Source organism: Amphibalanus amphitrite, unplaced genomic scaffold (assembly GCF_019059575.1).
Source record: "Amphibalanus amphitrite isolate SeventyFive unplaced genomic scaffold, NRLGWU_Aamphi_draft 000072F_arrow, whole genome shotgun sequence".
Classification (NCBI taxonomy): domain Eukaryota; kingdom Metazoa; phylum Arthropoda; class Thecostraca; order Balanomorpha; family Balanidae; genus Amphibalanus; species Amphibalanus amphitrite.
In genome coordinates, this window is record NW_024881568.1 from 493600 (window position 1) to 507593 (window position 13994).

Here is a 13994-nt window from a genome sequence, read left to right on the forward strand (position 1 = left end):
TGAAACCTTTCTGACAAACACTGCAGGCTGGACATGATTGCAAACTTTTTTTTAGGCTTGGTCAGTTAACTTGACCTGGTGACCTGACCTGACATGACCTGGGGTCAAAAATTTCACACATTGTCCAAAATTGATGTACAAAAAGCTACCCCAAGCGGCGCGGCGCTACGCGCCGCGCTTTTTTATTTACACGCGAAAAACTTGACAGGGTGGTAACATATGCCCCCCCCCCCCACTGGGGCGAAGGTTAAGAGCTTGAGGACGCTTGGTGCACACTGGAAGTTATAATTGTGTGATATAATAAGAAAAGGCCAGGTAAATCATTCCCTATCCCTCGCGGGCCCGGGGGGGGCGTTTTTCGCCCCCCCCCCCTGGCGAATATTTGCGATAGCTCCCGAACGCTTAGGGTTAGGAAAGCGAAACTTTCAGTACCTTTTCTCCCATCAATTTGACATCTTCTGAAGCAAAAAAATGGACCTAACCCCCTTGATGACGTCACAAGGTCCATTTTTCTAGACCCCTGCACGGCAAACTTCGGCGTCACAGACGCAAACTTCAAATAGCTGCTAAAAATAGAGTTTTAGAGATAAAGACAAATTACGAGCACGGTTGTGTAGCGTTTGACCTAGAGAAAAATAGAAAAATAGTTTTGGTGACCTGAGGTCAGAGGTCAGGTCAACGACCCCGAAATGTGGTTTTAGTTTTACGCAAGTAACTTCGACAAAAATGGTCCTAGAGCTACGGCAGTGGTACCATCGCATTCGCCTTGTCAAGCCGCGTCGAATGATATATATTTTGTTCGGAAAAGGTCAAGTTTTATGTCGACCTCATGTGACCTCGAATGACCTTTGGTTGACCTTGACACATGAAAGGTCGTTTATGATGGATTTGTACCCGCTGATCACGAATCTAGCATCTATTTTCCTCTAAGCCCTCATTTAGAGCTTCCGGATGGCAAAATTGTCTTATTTATTATTACTAACTTGAATCAGTGAAATAGCCTCTAGCAGGGATACTCTTCTGTGACCTTGACCTTTGAGCAGCCTTGTATCGTAAGATGAACCACAAATAGGGAACTGATAAGCCTCAAAATATTTCAAAACATCTTGGAAGTTAGCAGGCAAGATGTGCGAAAAAGTGCCAAGTTTGAGGTCAATTTTGAGCGTGGCCTTGACGTTGACCTTTGCTTTGGAGCACATTTTCGGAATCCTCAGATTCTCTTCTTTCGTTTGACACCCAATTTTGCCGGTTTGATGCAGTCTGCCGTCCTCTAGGAGGCTTACTTTGAGATCACTACACATGTGCCGGTTTTTGCCTTTGACCTTGACCTCTGACCTTGAAAATTGACCTGAGGTCAAAAATTTTAGGTGCTTTAGAATCGTCTCGTAAGGACCTTTCGTTTGGTATCGCTTTTGTTTCCGTAGCTCCCTTCTTTATGGAGTTAGGAAGGGGGGGGGGGGCGAAAAACGCCCCCCCCGGGCTGCGGTGGTTGGGATTACCCCCCGGGCCCGGCCGGGTTATGGTAACAGGCCGTTGTGTCGGTTAAAAGTGTAATTTGTGTGACTAAAAATACGCGTTGCTATTCTACAGCGGTAAAGTTCACGTAGCGTGCTTTAACGCGCGTAATTGCACGTTTTCGGCATTACCCCAGCCAGCCATACTTTCATTTGCAGGCCCATAACTTTTCGACGTGCTGTATAAATTTCAAATAGGCAGCACACTTATGCAAAGACGTGCTGAAGATTACTTGACCGAATTGGCCAGACAAACGGTAGCATAATGAGTAGGAAATGCAGCTTCGAAGACGCATGTAGTACAAAGGAAACGTACCTTGAAAACGCTCTTGGCGCCCTCACAGCCGAAGTATTCCGGATGACGACTGGTAACAAACATGCGATAATTGGTAGTCACTTAAGCTTCAGAGCATCACTGGCAGGTGGCATCCATGTCGTACGGTTTTCGAAATATCTCGAATTTCGGCTTTGCCCCAACTCCGGCATTGCCCCAACTTCCCCTAACGCCTTTTGGGGTGACTAACGGAGCGAACGAGAGGGTGAGCCTTGCACGTGCGAAATTTCGAGGGATATCTCCAACTGACTTGTGCACGGCACCCTACTAACCGGTCTCTAGCGATGTGCCAAATTTGAGCACAATCGGCCCAGCCGTTCTCGAGATCTGGAAGCGGCACCCTGCACGTGCGCACGTGCAAAATGGGTCCCACCTGACTTTTGCACTGCACCCTACTAACCGGTCTCTAACCATGTACCAAATCTCAGCGCAATCGGTCCAGCCGTTCTCGAGATCTGGAAACGACCCCTGCACGTGCGCACGTGCAGCAGCACCCCAACTCTGGCACATGGATATGCAGTGCCTAGTGGGTGCCTACTGCCTACCTACATGCCAACTTTCAGCGCAATCGGCCAAGTAGTTACCGAGATATTGCAACTATTACAAAACTGACACCTCTTTGTTTTGCACGTGGCACGTGCATAAGGGGTCACCCACATGCATCGGGAATAGTCCAATACTTGGTAGAAGGAATGAAGCTACCCTACAAAAATTACCGCATGTAAATCGTTTAAGTGGTTGCTGAGATATAAGCCTCGCAAAAACGTCCGCACGGTCGGCCGGCCGGCATACTCAGAAATTTCCGATTTTTCTCCGAATTTTTTTTCGATAAATTTCCGAAATTTCTAAGGAAAGACTCCGCTCGCTCCGCTCGCTCCGTAATCATTTCCTATGGTTTGCCCAGATCGTCCTTTCCGACGCGGCACATACGCTGGCTACCAAGTAGGTAGACCAAAGTGTGACGGAATTTACTGAACTCTGTACCTGGTGAATAATAAGTTAAGGGTAACTTCCGACCGAAAGGAACACCCACTATCACTCACCGAACACAGCGCCGTACGAGAGGAAGAGCTGATGGAAGCGCGATGCGAATGAGGTGAAGAGGATGCCCAGTGCGGCGACCAGTCCGCCAATGACAGCCGTCAGTCGGGTGGACTTCCTCCGGCAGATGGCAATCGTCAGCGGCGAGATGAGCAGCGAGAACCCCAGTGAGGTGGCGCCCAGCCAGCCTGGGGAGAGAAGGAACAGCAGTCAGTACAGCGAAAACGACACACCCTCGCTCAGTACAGCGAGAGCCCCATGGAGGTGGCGCCCAGCCCGCCCCAGGGGAAAGGGGCAGCGGCTAGTGCAGCGAGAAACGAGTAGCGACCATTTATTTTAGCTTGAGTGAAATAAGGGAGAAATATCAAATACAAACAGCACATCCAAAAGACTTGAGCGCCTGGTCTCCAGTGGCGAGCCTGGAGCAGACCACTCCAAAGTCGCTCATTTCCCGTCCCTCGGGCTCTCACTATATCCGTCTCATCAGCGTCAGAAGTTCAGAGTTCAGCTTCGCCCATGTCCGGGAGGCGCCTCTACCTTCCCACTGCCGAAGGACCCCCGCCACAGCTTCATTAGACTCCGTCCCGGCGTCCGGCCAGATGCTATCGCTGCTACAGATAACATCGCTAATTGACGCCGCTCTATAGCTTAATCTGCCGCGATTCAGCGCTCCTAATGACGGCTGCAGGCCCGCGCAGTGATTACAACACCGGCGCATTATTTAGTGGAAGCTTGGACCTCTTCAGATATTATGGCGGAACAATACAGCAAGCTGCAACAATGGTGTACCTTATTCGGCGCATGCTTCGAACTTGGAGAGGATATCATCAGATGCAGCGTAGTGCTGAACTAGTGTCATGCTCGCACTTCATCGATCAACTTAAGCGTTTGATTAATAGCCATGAACAAAGTGGCATGTAAGTCATCTTGTAAAGATGATTTACTTTTGCAAAGGCAGATCCATCACTGTGGGGTGAACGCTGATCAGAAATTCATGAGCTCGAATGCATTGCGGTCTTCTAAACACTCATCTGAATGATCCGTGATCACTGAGGCATCCATATTTTGCTTCGTACGTTGACATTGACTGCTTAACGTAAATCGATCGGTATATGCAATAAGAGGCATTCTCATCGGCCTGCTATCTGTCCAATGGAATCATGGTGAGTTTACTTATCATAATCGTAGAGTTATCGAATCGATAGCCCATGGACGCGTCTGGTTGTGAATGTGGATGCTGCTCAAAGACGTAAATTTATTCGAAGGATTAACTTTCGGGTTAACCCGATTTCGGATTTTGTGTCGTGCTAACTTCACCTGGCCAATTCAGCTGACATCGTGAGATGTCAAAAGCTTGAATCTATATGCACAATCATCACCGCCTGCACATGGTTCATCAGCGAATTCCTTTTAACCCTCGCCCGTATAGGGGGGGGGGGTCGAACGGACCCCCCCCCCCCCTTCGACCCCCCCCCCCATGGTTTTTTGCAAATAACTCGCGTAAAAAGCGGCCGATCGCGACGAAACTTTCAGTACCCTCGCGTTCATCAATTTTACACCAACCCTGAAAATTGCATGATCCTGACCCAAATGACCTTTGACCTGTGACCTACTTTTCGAGACCATGTTTGGCCGGAATCGCGATTCGGCGTATGTCGGCTCGCATTAGCCGCGCGTTTGCAGTCTTTTCGTGGTTTCAAGCGTTCAAACATGTGATATGCTGTTGCCCCCATGCATTAGGGTGGGTGTCAAGGTCACCTGAAGGTCAGGTCAGGTCATTGACCTTTGATGACCTCGGTTCACTTTTTCGAGTTTTACATGTTTCTAGACCAGTTTTTGGAGCTGAATTCGAATTTAGCAACCATAAGAACATTTACGAAGTAGTTTTGGTGCCTTCGTAACATGTTACGAAGCTGTTAGAGGCGGTTGCCACCTACTACGAATACCCTTACTGGTTGACCTGACCTGACCTGACCCGACCTGGCCTAAATGCATGAAGACATCATCTGTGATCAAAACTAACATGATATTCGTGATCAGCACCCCGAAAAACTCCATAGCAGCCACACTTTACGACGTTCTAACAGGTCCCGATTTTCCCGACTTTTGGGTCATTGACCTGACCTGCAAGGTCAACCAATGACCTAGGACCTTAAAATTGGGTATCATCGACTTCCTCTCGTCACGGGCAACACGCTCGTTTTTTCTGCGAAGCTCTAGCTCGATCAGGGGCGAAACGGCAAGGGGGGGTCCAACGGACCCCCCCCCCCCTTATACGTTCGCGGCTGGAAAAACACCAATACGGGCGAGGGTTAACTCAAGTTTTCATGTTTACCCAAGGAGTTGGCAATAATTTGTGCTGGGACTATGTTAGCAGTGAAATTCCTTCTGTAATTAATTTTCAGTCCACCGAACTTTGGCTAATAGCTCTCAGGCCTCACTCAGCTCAGTAAGGAGTTAGAGAGCAAAGAGTTAGAGACCAGACCCGCGAAACTGTTATTTGGCTCCGTAGAATGTGGATAACAATTACGCCTGTAACGTAAGCATATGTGATATAAACTTCTGCAAAGGACGTTATCTCGGTATCTTGATAGGACAAAAGCTATTTCGCGTGATGTGCAAATAAATGATTTGCTCAGAAAACTATATACGAAGAACATGCTAATAGCCGAATGTTTTTTTACTAATTTGCAGTACTCCCATGGGAGAAACAGCATTAACCCGCGCCCCGTAGGGGGGGGGCCGAAACGGCCCCCCCCCTGTCCTTTTCGGTCGATATCTCCTAAACGGCTGGAGATATCGCCACCAAACTTTCAGGACCCCTCTGGGCATCAATTTTACACATTGTGACCAAAAATTTTTCCAGAGGCTATGATAGGTTGGCCACAAATGACGTCAGAGTGACGTCATGTTCTGTCATTTTCGACCGAAAAAAGACCTTCGCGAGAAGACCTGTCAGGACTACAGCTTTGAAGATACAGAAAAATGATCAAGACATTAAAGGTGTAGAATTGACAGGGCTACAAAACTGTTATCTCGAATTTTTGAAATTTTAGAGTTTTGACCCCCAAAAATCAAAAAAGCATTTTTTTGGATATATTCGCCGAAAAATCCAAAAAGTTTTTTGAGTTTCGAAAAAACCGGAATATATGTGATAGTGCCTACCGTCTTCTATCTACATACCAAATTTCAGATCGATACCTCGTTTTTTGGCCAAGTTATAGCGAAAAAACTGTTCAAAAATGATGACGTCAAATTTTCAAACTCAATTTTTGGCAATTCTAGAACTCGTAGAGCAAAACGAAGACCACCATTAGACTCCCCGTGACGAGCTGCATCGAATCGATACCCATTTTATGCAAAAATATCAACTTTAAAATTTGACCTAATTTGACCTGACCTTGACCTGACCTTCACAAAACCGTGACCTAGGCTGGCCCCAAAGGCTGCCTAACCCACATAATCGCATTTGTCATGTAAAATGGACCATAAAACATGTATCACACGACACATTCATATTGTGACCCCCGGTGACCTGACCTCGCTGTGACCTGACCTGGTATCAGTGACCTCAGATAGCAAAGTATGTGTTTGACGAACAATGTACCTTCGATGGTTTTCAATAAATTACCAATTTACTCGCTTTCACAGCACATTTCTTGAATTGCCTGTGAACGGTGAAAATCTGACCTTTGACCTGACCTGTGACGTCATCGGTTTGACCTAGGTCAATGAAATTTGGTCACAAGGTAGTTCCCGGGTGGGGCTATCGAACGCCGTTTGAATTTTGAAAATCGGCCGGTAACTTTCCGAGATCTTAGGGGGGGGCCGATACGCCCCCCCCCCCCCTACGGGTGGTAGGGTCCGCCGGTAGCCCTACGGGGCGCGGGTTAAACAAATCGTGAAGTTAACCCGGCCGGGCCGCGAGTTACCTAAGTGTGGAACTACCCAGCGCCGAGCCGGCCGGATGACGTCACACCACGGCCAGTGCCGGCGCGGCGGCAGACTGGCCGAGATTGGCATGGTCTTAACTTGGCGAAGAGGCATCGGACGCCAAACTTCTGCTGCAGCTATTAATCACATTTCATGCGTTTCTTCCATGTGTATGAGCTATCAAGTCCTTCGAATACCTAATGTGTAGGTGAGCGTACCTGCATTTAGCAGTGTGTGCTATGCTATGTGGATGGGCACATCCGACAGTCGACACACTGCGCAATGGATTCCGATATTGCTTGGCTGATTCTGGCTTTGTGTCTTCGAACGAACCATTGAAAGGGAGGACGTCATTTTTAAAGGTTGTTAGGTGCACTCAAACGTTTTAAGATAAGCAACTGCTGATTGAATTTCTGGCGAGGGTTGGTGGAAGGCTCTGTTTACAAATGAGTATCTACCTACCTAGTACCTACCTGCAGTGGCAAATAACTGGGTCGCGGTCAGTTAGGCATGATTCACGAAGTCCCTTATCTTTTATTAGACTTATTAAGCCCAATGTGCAACATTTGCGTCTTTTCGCGTTGTATCGGGTAGCAAATGAGAAAATCTGCTTCTTCTCCACAGCCCTCAATTCAAGAAACCGTCCTTTTCCTTATGGCATCATTCCAGAACATAATTTTCAAACATGGGTATCTTCCCCACAAAAAAAAACTGAAGCAGATTCCTTCCGCTCCAATGCGCCGCTCGCCCAGGGAGACGGAAGTGTTATATTCTCGGCGGTCCAGTCTGCATTCTGCAGCACACTCAAACTTGGCGGACCCCCAGCGCACGACTGAACGATTCGTATTGTTGTGAGTGACTGTGACAATAGGGTAGGGACCTATCTGCATGCTCTGTATGTTTTGGTAAAATAAAAAAGCTCAGAATTTTTAATGATTTAATTTAAAATCACTTTGTTATAAAAATGCCTAGTTAGTTCAGAAATTAATTATTTGTTGCTGAAAACAACTTGCTTCTGATTGGTCGGGCTAATCATGACGTCACATGTAGGTATATAACCGTCTGTATATTTGGCGCAGTTGAGACATACATTTTCTATGTATTTTCCTATGGTAAATCGGAGTGATTGGTCGTGTTTTCAGTGTCTCTTTATTTTGCGGTGGTATTGCGTGGCTAAGAAGTTTTATCAAGAATGGCATATACTAAAATGTTCCTTTAATAATGGAGCTTCAATATCTGTGAGTTTTATTGGCAAGCGAAAACTGATTTCGCTGTTACTTTATCTGGGAATTACTCATTTTTTTAGGTCAATATTCAACATATTTTACGGGAACAAGTTGGCACTTTTCTTGATTTTTGCACTCAAATCGCGTGCGATTCAACTGTATTGGAACTTGCAAAGAAGCTTGGTGATTACGGAGCGAGCGAAGCGAGCGTAGTCTTTCCTTAGATTAACGGAAATTTCTGAGTATGAGCGGCCGGCCGGCCGGCCGGCCGGCCGGCCGTGGTCACGCTTTTGCGAGGCTTATATCTCAGCAACCACTTGACCGATTTACACGCGGTAATTTTTGTAGGGTAGCTTCATTCCTTCTACCAAGTATTGGACTATTCTCGATGCATGTGGGTGACCCCTTATGCACGTGCCACGTGCAAAACGAAGAGGTGTCAGTTTTGTAATTGTTGCAATATCTCGGTAACTACTTGGCCGATTGCGCTGAAAGTTGGCATGTAGGTAGGCACCCACTAGGCACTGCATATACATGTGCCAGAGTTGGGGTGCTGCTGCACGTGCGCACGTGCAGGGGTCGTTTCCAGATCTCGGGAACGGCTGGACCGATTGCGCTCAAATTTGGTACACGGTTAGGGACCGGTTAGTAGGGTGCCGTGCACAAGTCAGTTGGGACCCATTTTGCACGTGCGCACGTGCAGGGTGCCGCTTCCAGATCTCGAGAACGGCTGGGCCGATTGTGCCCAAATTTGGCACATCGCTAGAGACCAGTTAGTAGGGTGCCGTGCACAAGTCAGTTGGAGGTACCCCCTCGCAATTTCGCACGTGCAAGGCCCACCCTCTCGCTCGCTCCGTTAGTCGCCCCAAAAGGCGTTATACTGGTTAATTAACTGTGTTGTTATGGCACTGTTTGCAAAGCATGGATAATGAAACTGCCAAAGACTTAGCTACATAGCAATGCCTCAAGTAATACGCAGGAGGGACAGAATTCAGAGTCCGATCGAGAAGAATCGGTGCAAATGCTACGAAGACCAGGCAGCTCTGATACAATAGCTAGTCGTCTCACTACTCTCACTCCATTAGACCAGCTGATTCCTGACAGCACCGACTCGGATGCAAAGATGGAGCTCATCTTCCAAGCCAGAAACCAGTTCTTTGATGGAAGATGTGACGCTGCCTCTGTCTCTGCTTTGTTGGCCACTTTGGACGGGGCGGAGCTCCGCTCCTTGCGTGAGCGGTTATTCGCCTGTCATCCAGAAATAGTTCCTTCGTTTGCTGGCCGTTCCCTGATTAGGTGCAATACGGGGAGCTGTAATCAGGGAAGTAACTTTCCATATGAAAGGGGTGCAGGTGCACTCCCGTCCCCCATCCACTAGAAGTGCACCCCCATAGGCTAAGCGGCGCCCCACACGCCGCCCCACACGATTAGCTCTAGAGCAGATGGCGAGGGTGATTTCTCGGCTACATTCCATCTCGGCGTCGTGATGCTTGTGGGCTTGGAAAGCGTCCAGTCGTATGTAGGGTAGTGTAGGGGTAGGGTTGAGTTCAATAAGGTCCTTACATTTGAAAGGTTTGAACAACCCGCAATCAGCCCAACATACCACAAGTTAAATAAAAAACTACCAAACTCCGCCCAACTAATATTAATAAACATTACAGCCAAACTAATGGCCTAAATAAAAATATATCTCAAATCCTAACAGTTATCGCGGGTGATGGCGCCATGAGTTGCTATTATCCAAAACAGATGCAAATAAACATGTTTGTATGTCCTATGTATGCTTGTTTTAAAAACGTTGCAGCGGCGCTGGGAACTGCAGTCTTAGATCTGGGTATGTTTGGCATCTGCAACTCTTCATATACACATTAACCCTATTTCGGACGGGGAGACCTTTCAGGATTTTCTTGTACAATTGCCAAACGCCGCGAGACATTCAGCTCATATTTGGTGACTTTTCCTAAATGCTCATTGCGCACATCTCAGCAAAAAAAAAAAAAAAAAATGCCGGGTCAGGTCAGGTCAGGTAACCAGAGCGGGTTTGTTGACCCCACCTCAGAAAAGTTTGCAAACACGTCAGAGCTTGAGTTTTTCACGAAGTTATTTCCTCTCATCAAGTCTTCAAAACAGTACCTGCAGTATGTGTCGTTTGTATATCTCAGAATTTTTAATCTGTGACCTGAGGTTAGGTCAGAGTCGTGACCTTTACATTGCAAGCCTATGGAAAAGTATTGAAATGCGACCTGCACCTCGAGTAAACTAGTCAAAACCACCCAATTCTTTAAGAATTATGACAAATTGTCTTATCTGTAATGATCCAGGTGCCATTTACTGACAGGGACACCGGAGAGGGTTATCTGAGCCGAGATCATGTGAGGTGATATCTACCATACATCAATGCTCACAATACTTACAATATTGACAATGCTTTTGCTTACAACACTTACAATACTTACGGTGAGACCAGCAAGCACTCTGCCGTTACAGTTCTAACTTCTGTTTCGAAAAACGACGTTACACACATTCGCTGCCAGCATAACATGTATTGTTTGACAGTAACAAAATACAATTGACATCTGAACCCCAAACGGACCGCCATCCACTCAAATTTTATAACCCTGACCGGTCAGGGGGCGAATGGAGGTCATTTCCTGGGCATTACACTCAGCCCTTGCACAAAATATCTCACCTCACAGTGATCATTACAACAATAGCACCGACTTGATAGTGGATTTTAAAGTACTTGCATCAGCTCTTCCTGCTATTGCAGACGATCATCTCCTCAGGGTAATGTTGTTCGGGACATGAACGAAGATCGTTTTCGGAGTTTCATAAGTGCTACTGCAACAGCCTGGCACAAAACAGGACTTGTACGCTCTTCTCTGCACTTTGCCCTTCAGTATATCACAAAAGAATTGTTTAGAATCCATCCTACGCTTATTTCACAGTCTCCCTTGCCACCGTAGGGCGTAGATAGATTGCTGTTGCTGGTAAGTTAAGGCACGGTAGATAGAAATTACCTCGGTTCTCAACGCCTTAAGTTATTTTCATAAAAAAAGAACAAATAAATGATCAATAAGATGACAGGAATGTAAACATTTTAATCGTAAAGTAGTCCAAATATTGGAATGAGCTTTTGCTTTTCAGCATCCTCCGATTCATCATCTTTATCATTTGAAAATTCGAGGTACATAAAATGTTTATCACGCGCTCATGTTAAGTGGGAATATAGTACACGGCAGACACATCAATTTTTGACACTGAACATTTCATCCGTAAATGTTTTAGCATAATTTAAAGTTAAAAACAGCGCGAATGGCAGAGTGAAGCAAACAACATCTTTCACCCATTGATATAACATGTAATCTGTGGTGCGCCAGATGCGCCATTATTTGTCAACCGCAGAAGGTGACATGTGACGTAACAGCATCAAGAGCATCTTTTTTCAAGAACTTTTCAAAACAAGTTTCCTATCTTTCTTCCCCCATTTCTCTCAGCTTATTGATTTTATGAGGCAATAGTATGCACCATAAATTCTGTGAAAATAGTTTGATCATTTTCATGCATTCTTAAAAAATCGAGTTCCCAACCCCATTCACTGGTGGTTTCGGAATAATTAACAGGCGGCGCAGCCCAGTGCCTCTTACAATGAATTACAGTGGCGAATGCACTATTGCAGAGAAGAAATGGATTGAGCAGATGCCCAACCTCGCTGTATTATCAACTAAACATTAGGTACGCTTTACATATTAATCAGGCAATCATGTAAACAAACGACTTGCGAGTTGCGACCCTTCCGCTTTACATAACTCGGCAGAATGACCCTGAGTCGGCTAAACTACACTGCATCTCTTCAAACCTTAGGTATTTTACAATTTACCACTCAGCTATGCAACAGGCTCACATTCACTGCTCAAGTCTCAACCCCTTTTTCCCTATCATCTTTTTGGCACCGTCAATCGCCATCTGCGCTGCCCACTGTCCAGCAAATAATCCGGCAGTCTCCAGTTCTCTGGCAGGGGCTTCCAAACTCAAGCGAACTCGCCGAAGTTTCGCCATTCAATGCGCAGGATCTGTACAATTGAGTTTGAGAGCCTCTGGGTTGGCTCGGCGCGCCTGCGCCGCGCCGTTGGTCCGGCCAAGTACGCGGGTGACGTCATGCTATAAGCGTCATCCCCCGACCAAAGTCACCAATCAGAGCCCTAGAATCGACTTGTAGTTCCACACTTAGGTAACTCGCGGCCGGGCCCGGGGGGTAATCCCAACCACCGCAGCCCGGGGAGGGGCGTTTTTCGCCCCCCCCCCCCTGTCTAACTCCGTAAATAAGGGGGTTACGGAAACAAAAGCGATACCAAACGAAAGGTCCTTACAAGACGATCCTAAAGCACCTAAAATTTTTTACCTCAGGTCAATTTTCAATGTCAGAGGTCAAGGTCAAAGGCAAAAACCGGCACACGTGTAGTGATCTCAAGGTAAGCGTTCTAGAGGACGGCAAGATGCATCAAACCGGCAAAATTGAGTGTCAAACGAAAGCAGAGAATCTGAGGATTCTGAAACTGTGCTCAAAATTAAAGATCAAGGTCAAGGTCACGCTAAAAATTGACCTCAAACTTTGCACTTTTTCGTACATCTTGCGTGCTAACTTCCAAGATGTTTTGAAATGTTTTGAGGCTTATCAGTTCCCTATTTGTGGTTAATCTTACGATACAAGGCTTCTCAAAGGTCAAGGTCACTGATGAGTATCCTTGGTAGAGGCTATTTCACTGATTCAAGTTAGTAATAATAAATAAGACATTTTTGCCATCCGGAAGCTCTAAATGAAGGTTTAGAGGAAAATAGATGACAGATTCGTGATCAGCGGGTACAAATCCATCATAGGCGACCTTTCATGTGTCAAGGTCAACTAAAGGTCATTCGAGGTCACATGAGGTCAACATGAAACTTGACCTTTTCCAAACAAAATATATATCATTCGACGCGGCTTGACAAGACGAATGCGATGGTACCACTGCCGAAGTTCTAGGACCATTTTTGTCGAAGTTATTTGTGAAAAACTAAAATCACATTTCGGGGTCGTTGACCTGACCTCTGACCTCAGGTCACCAAAACTATTTTTCTATTTTTCTCTAGGTCAAACGCTACACAACCGTGCTCGTAATTTGTCTTTATCTCTAAAACTCTATTTTTAGCAGCTATTTGAAGTTTGCGTCTGTGACGCCGAAGTTTACCGTGCAGGGGTCTAGAAAAATTGACCCTGTGACGTCATCAAGGGGGCTAGGTCCAAATTTTTTACTTCAGTAGATGTCAAATTGATTGGAGAAAAGGTACTGAAAGTTTCGCTTCCCTATCCCTAAGCGTTCGGGAGCAATCGCAAATATTCGCCAGGGGGGGGGGCGAAAAACGCCCCCCCCCCCGGGCCCGCGAGGGTTAATGCATCAAATTTTGACAATCATCGAACATAGTGCAATACCCTAACGTCGGCAAGTCCAGCACGTCCACTCGGCGCAAAGACAGGCGCAGGCACACGCTGTTCGGAAAGCCCTGCCTGTATTCGGACAGGTTACTAAACATCTACCAGACGGGCTTATTAGAGAATCCGGTCACAATGAACGTAATCAACACATTGAAGCGTCCATACGTCTTCCTTTGTTCCGCCCCATGTGCAGCATCTGCAAAAATCTAAACGGTTGAATACAAGCTAAATGACTCGGACCTTTCAGGATACCCGGGACTTGCAACATGCACATTTGACTGATGACACCGGCTAGGTGACTAACAATGGCCGCCGCTGGTATCTGGGACCATTAGATTATCTGGGAGCGGGAGGGCCCCGCACGTTTGGGCCAGGGGAGGGCTGACCCCACCGACGGAGGGAGAGGAGAGGTCAGCGCTGAGCCAAGCGCTCCCCGGCTGGGGCCATGACCTGAGATGGTGAATTATGACATA

At 46.7% G+C, this 13994-nt stretch overlaps 1 protein-coding gene across 1 annotated transcript in view; it reads right to left on the bottom strand.

Annotated features, from left to right (window-relative positions):
* Nucleotides 1–13994, bottom strand: part of LOC122379104 (monocarboxylate transporter 2-like) — a 69929-nt gene that overhangs the window by 7702 nt on the left and 48233 nt on the right. The window contains exon 3 of the mRNA XM_043361035.1: nt 2892–3077. Coding sequence (XP_043216970.1) covers nt 2892–3077 — 186 coding nt within the window. The remainder of the gene's footprint in view (nt 1–2891; nt 3078–13994) is intronic.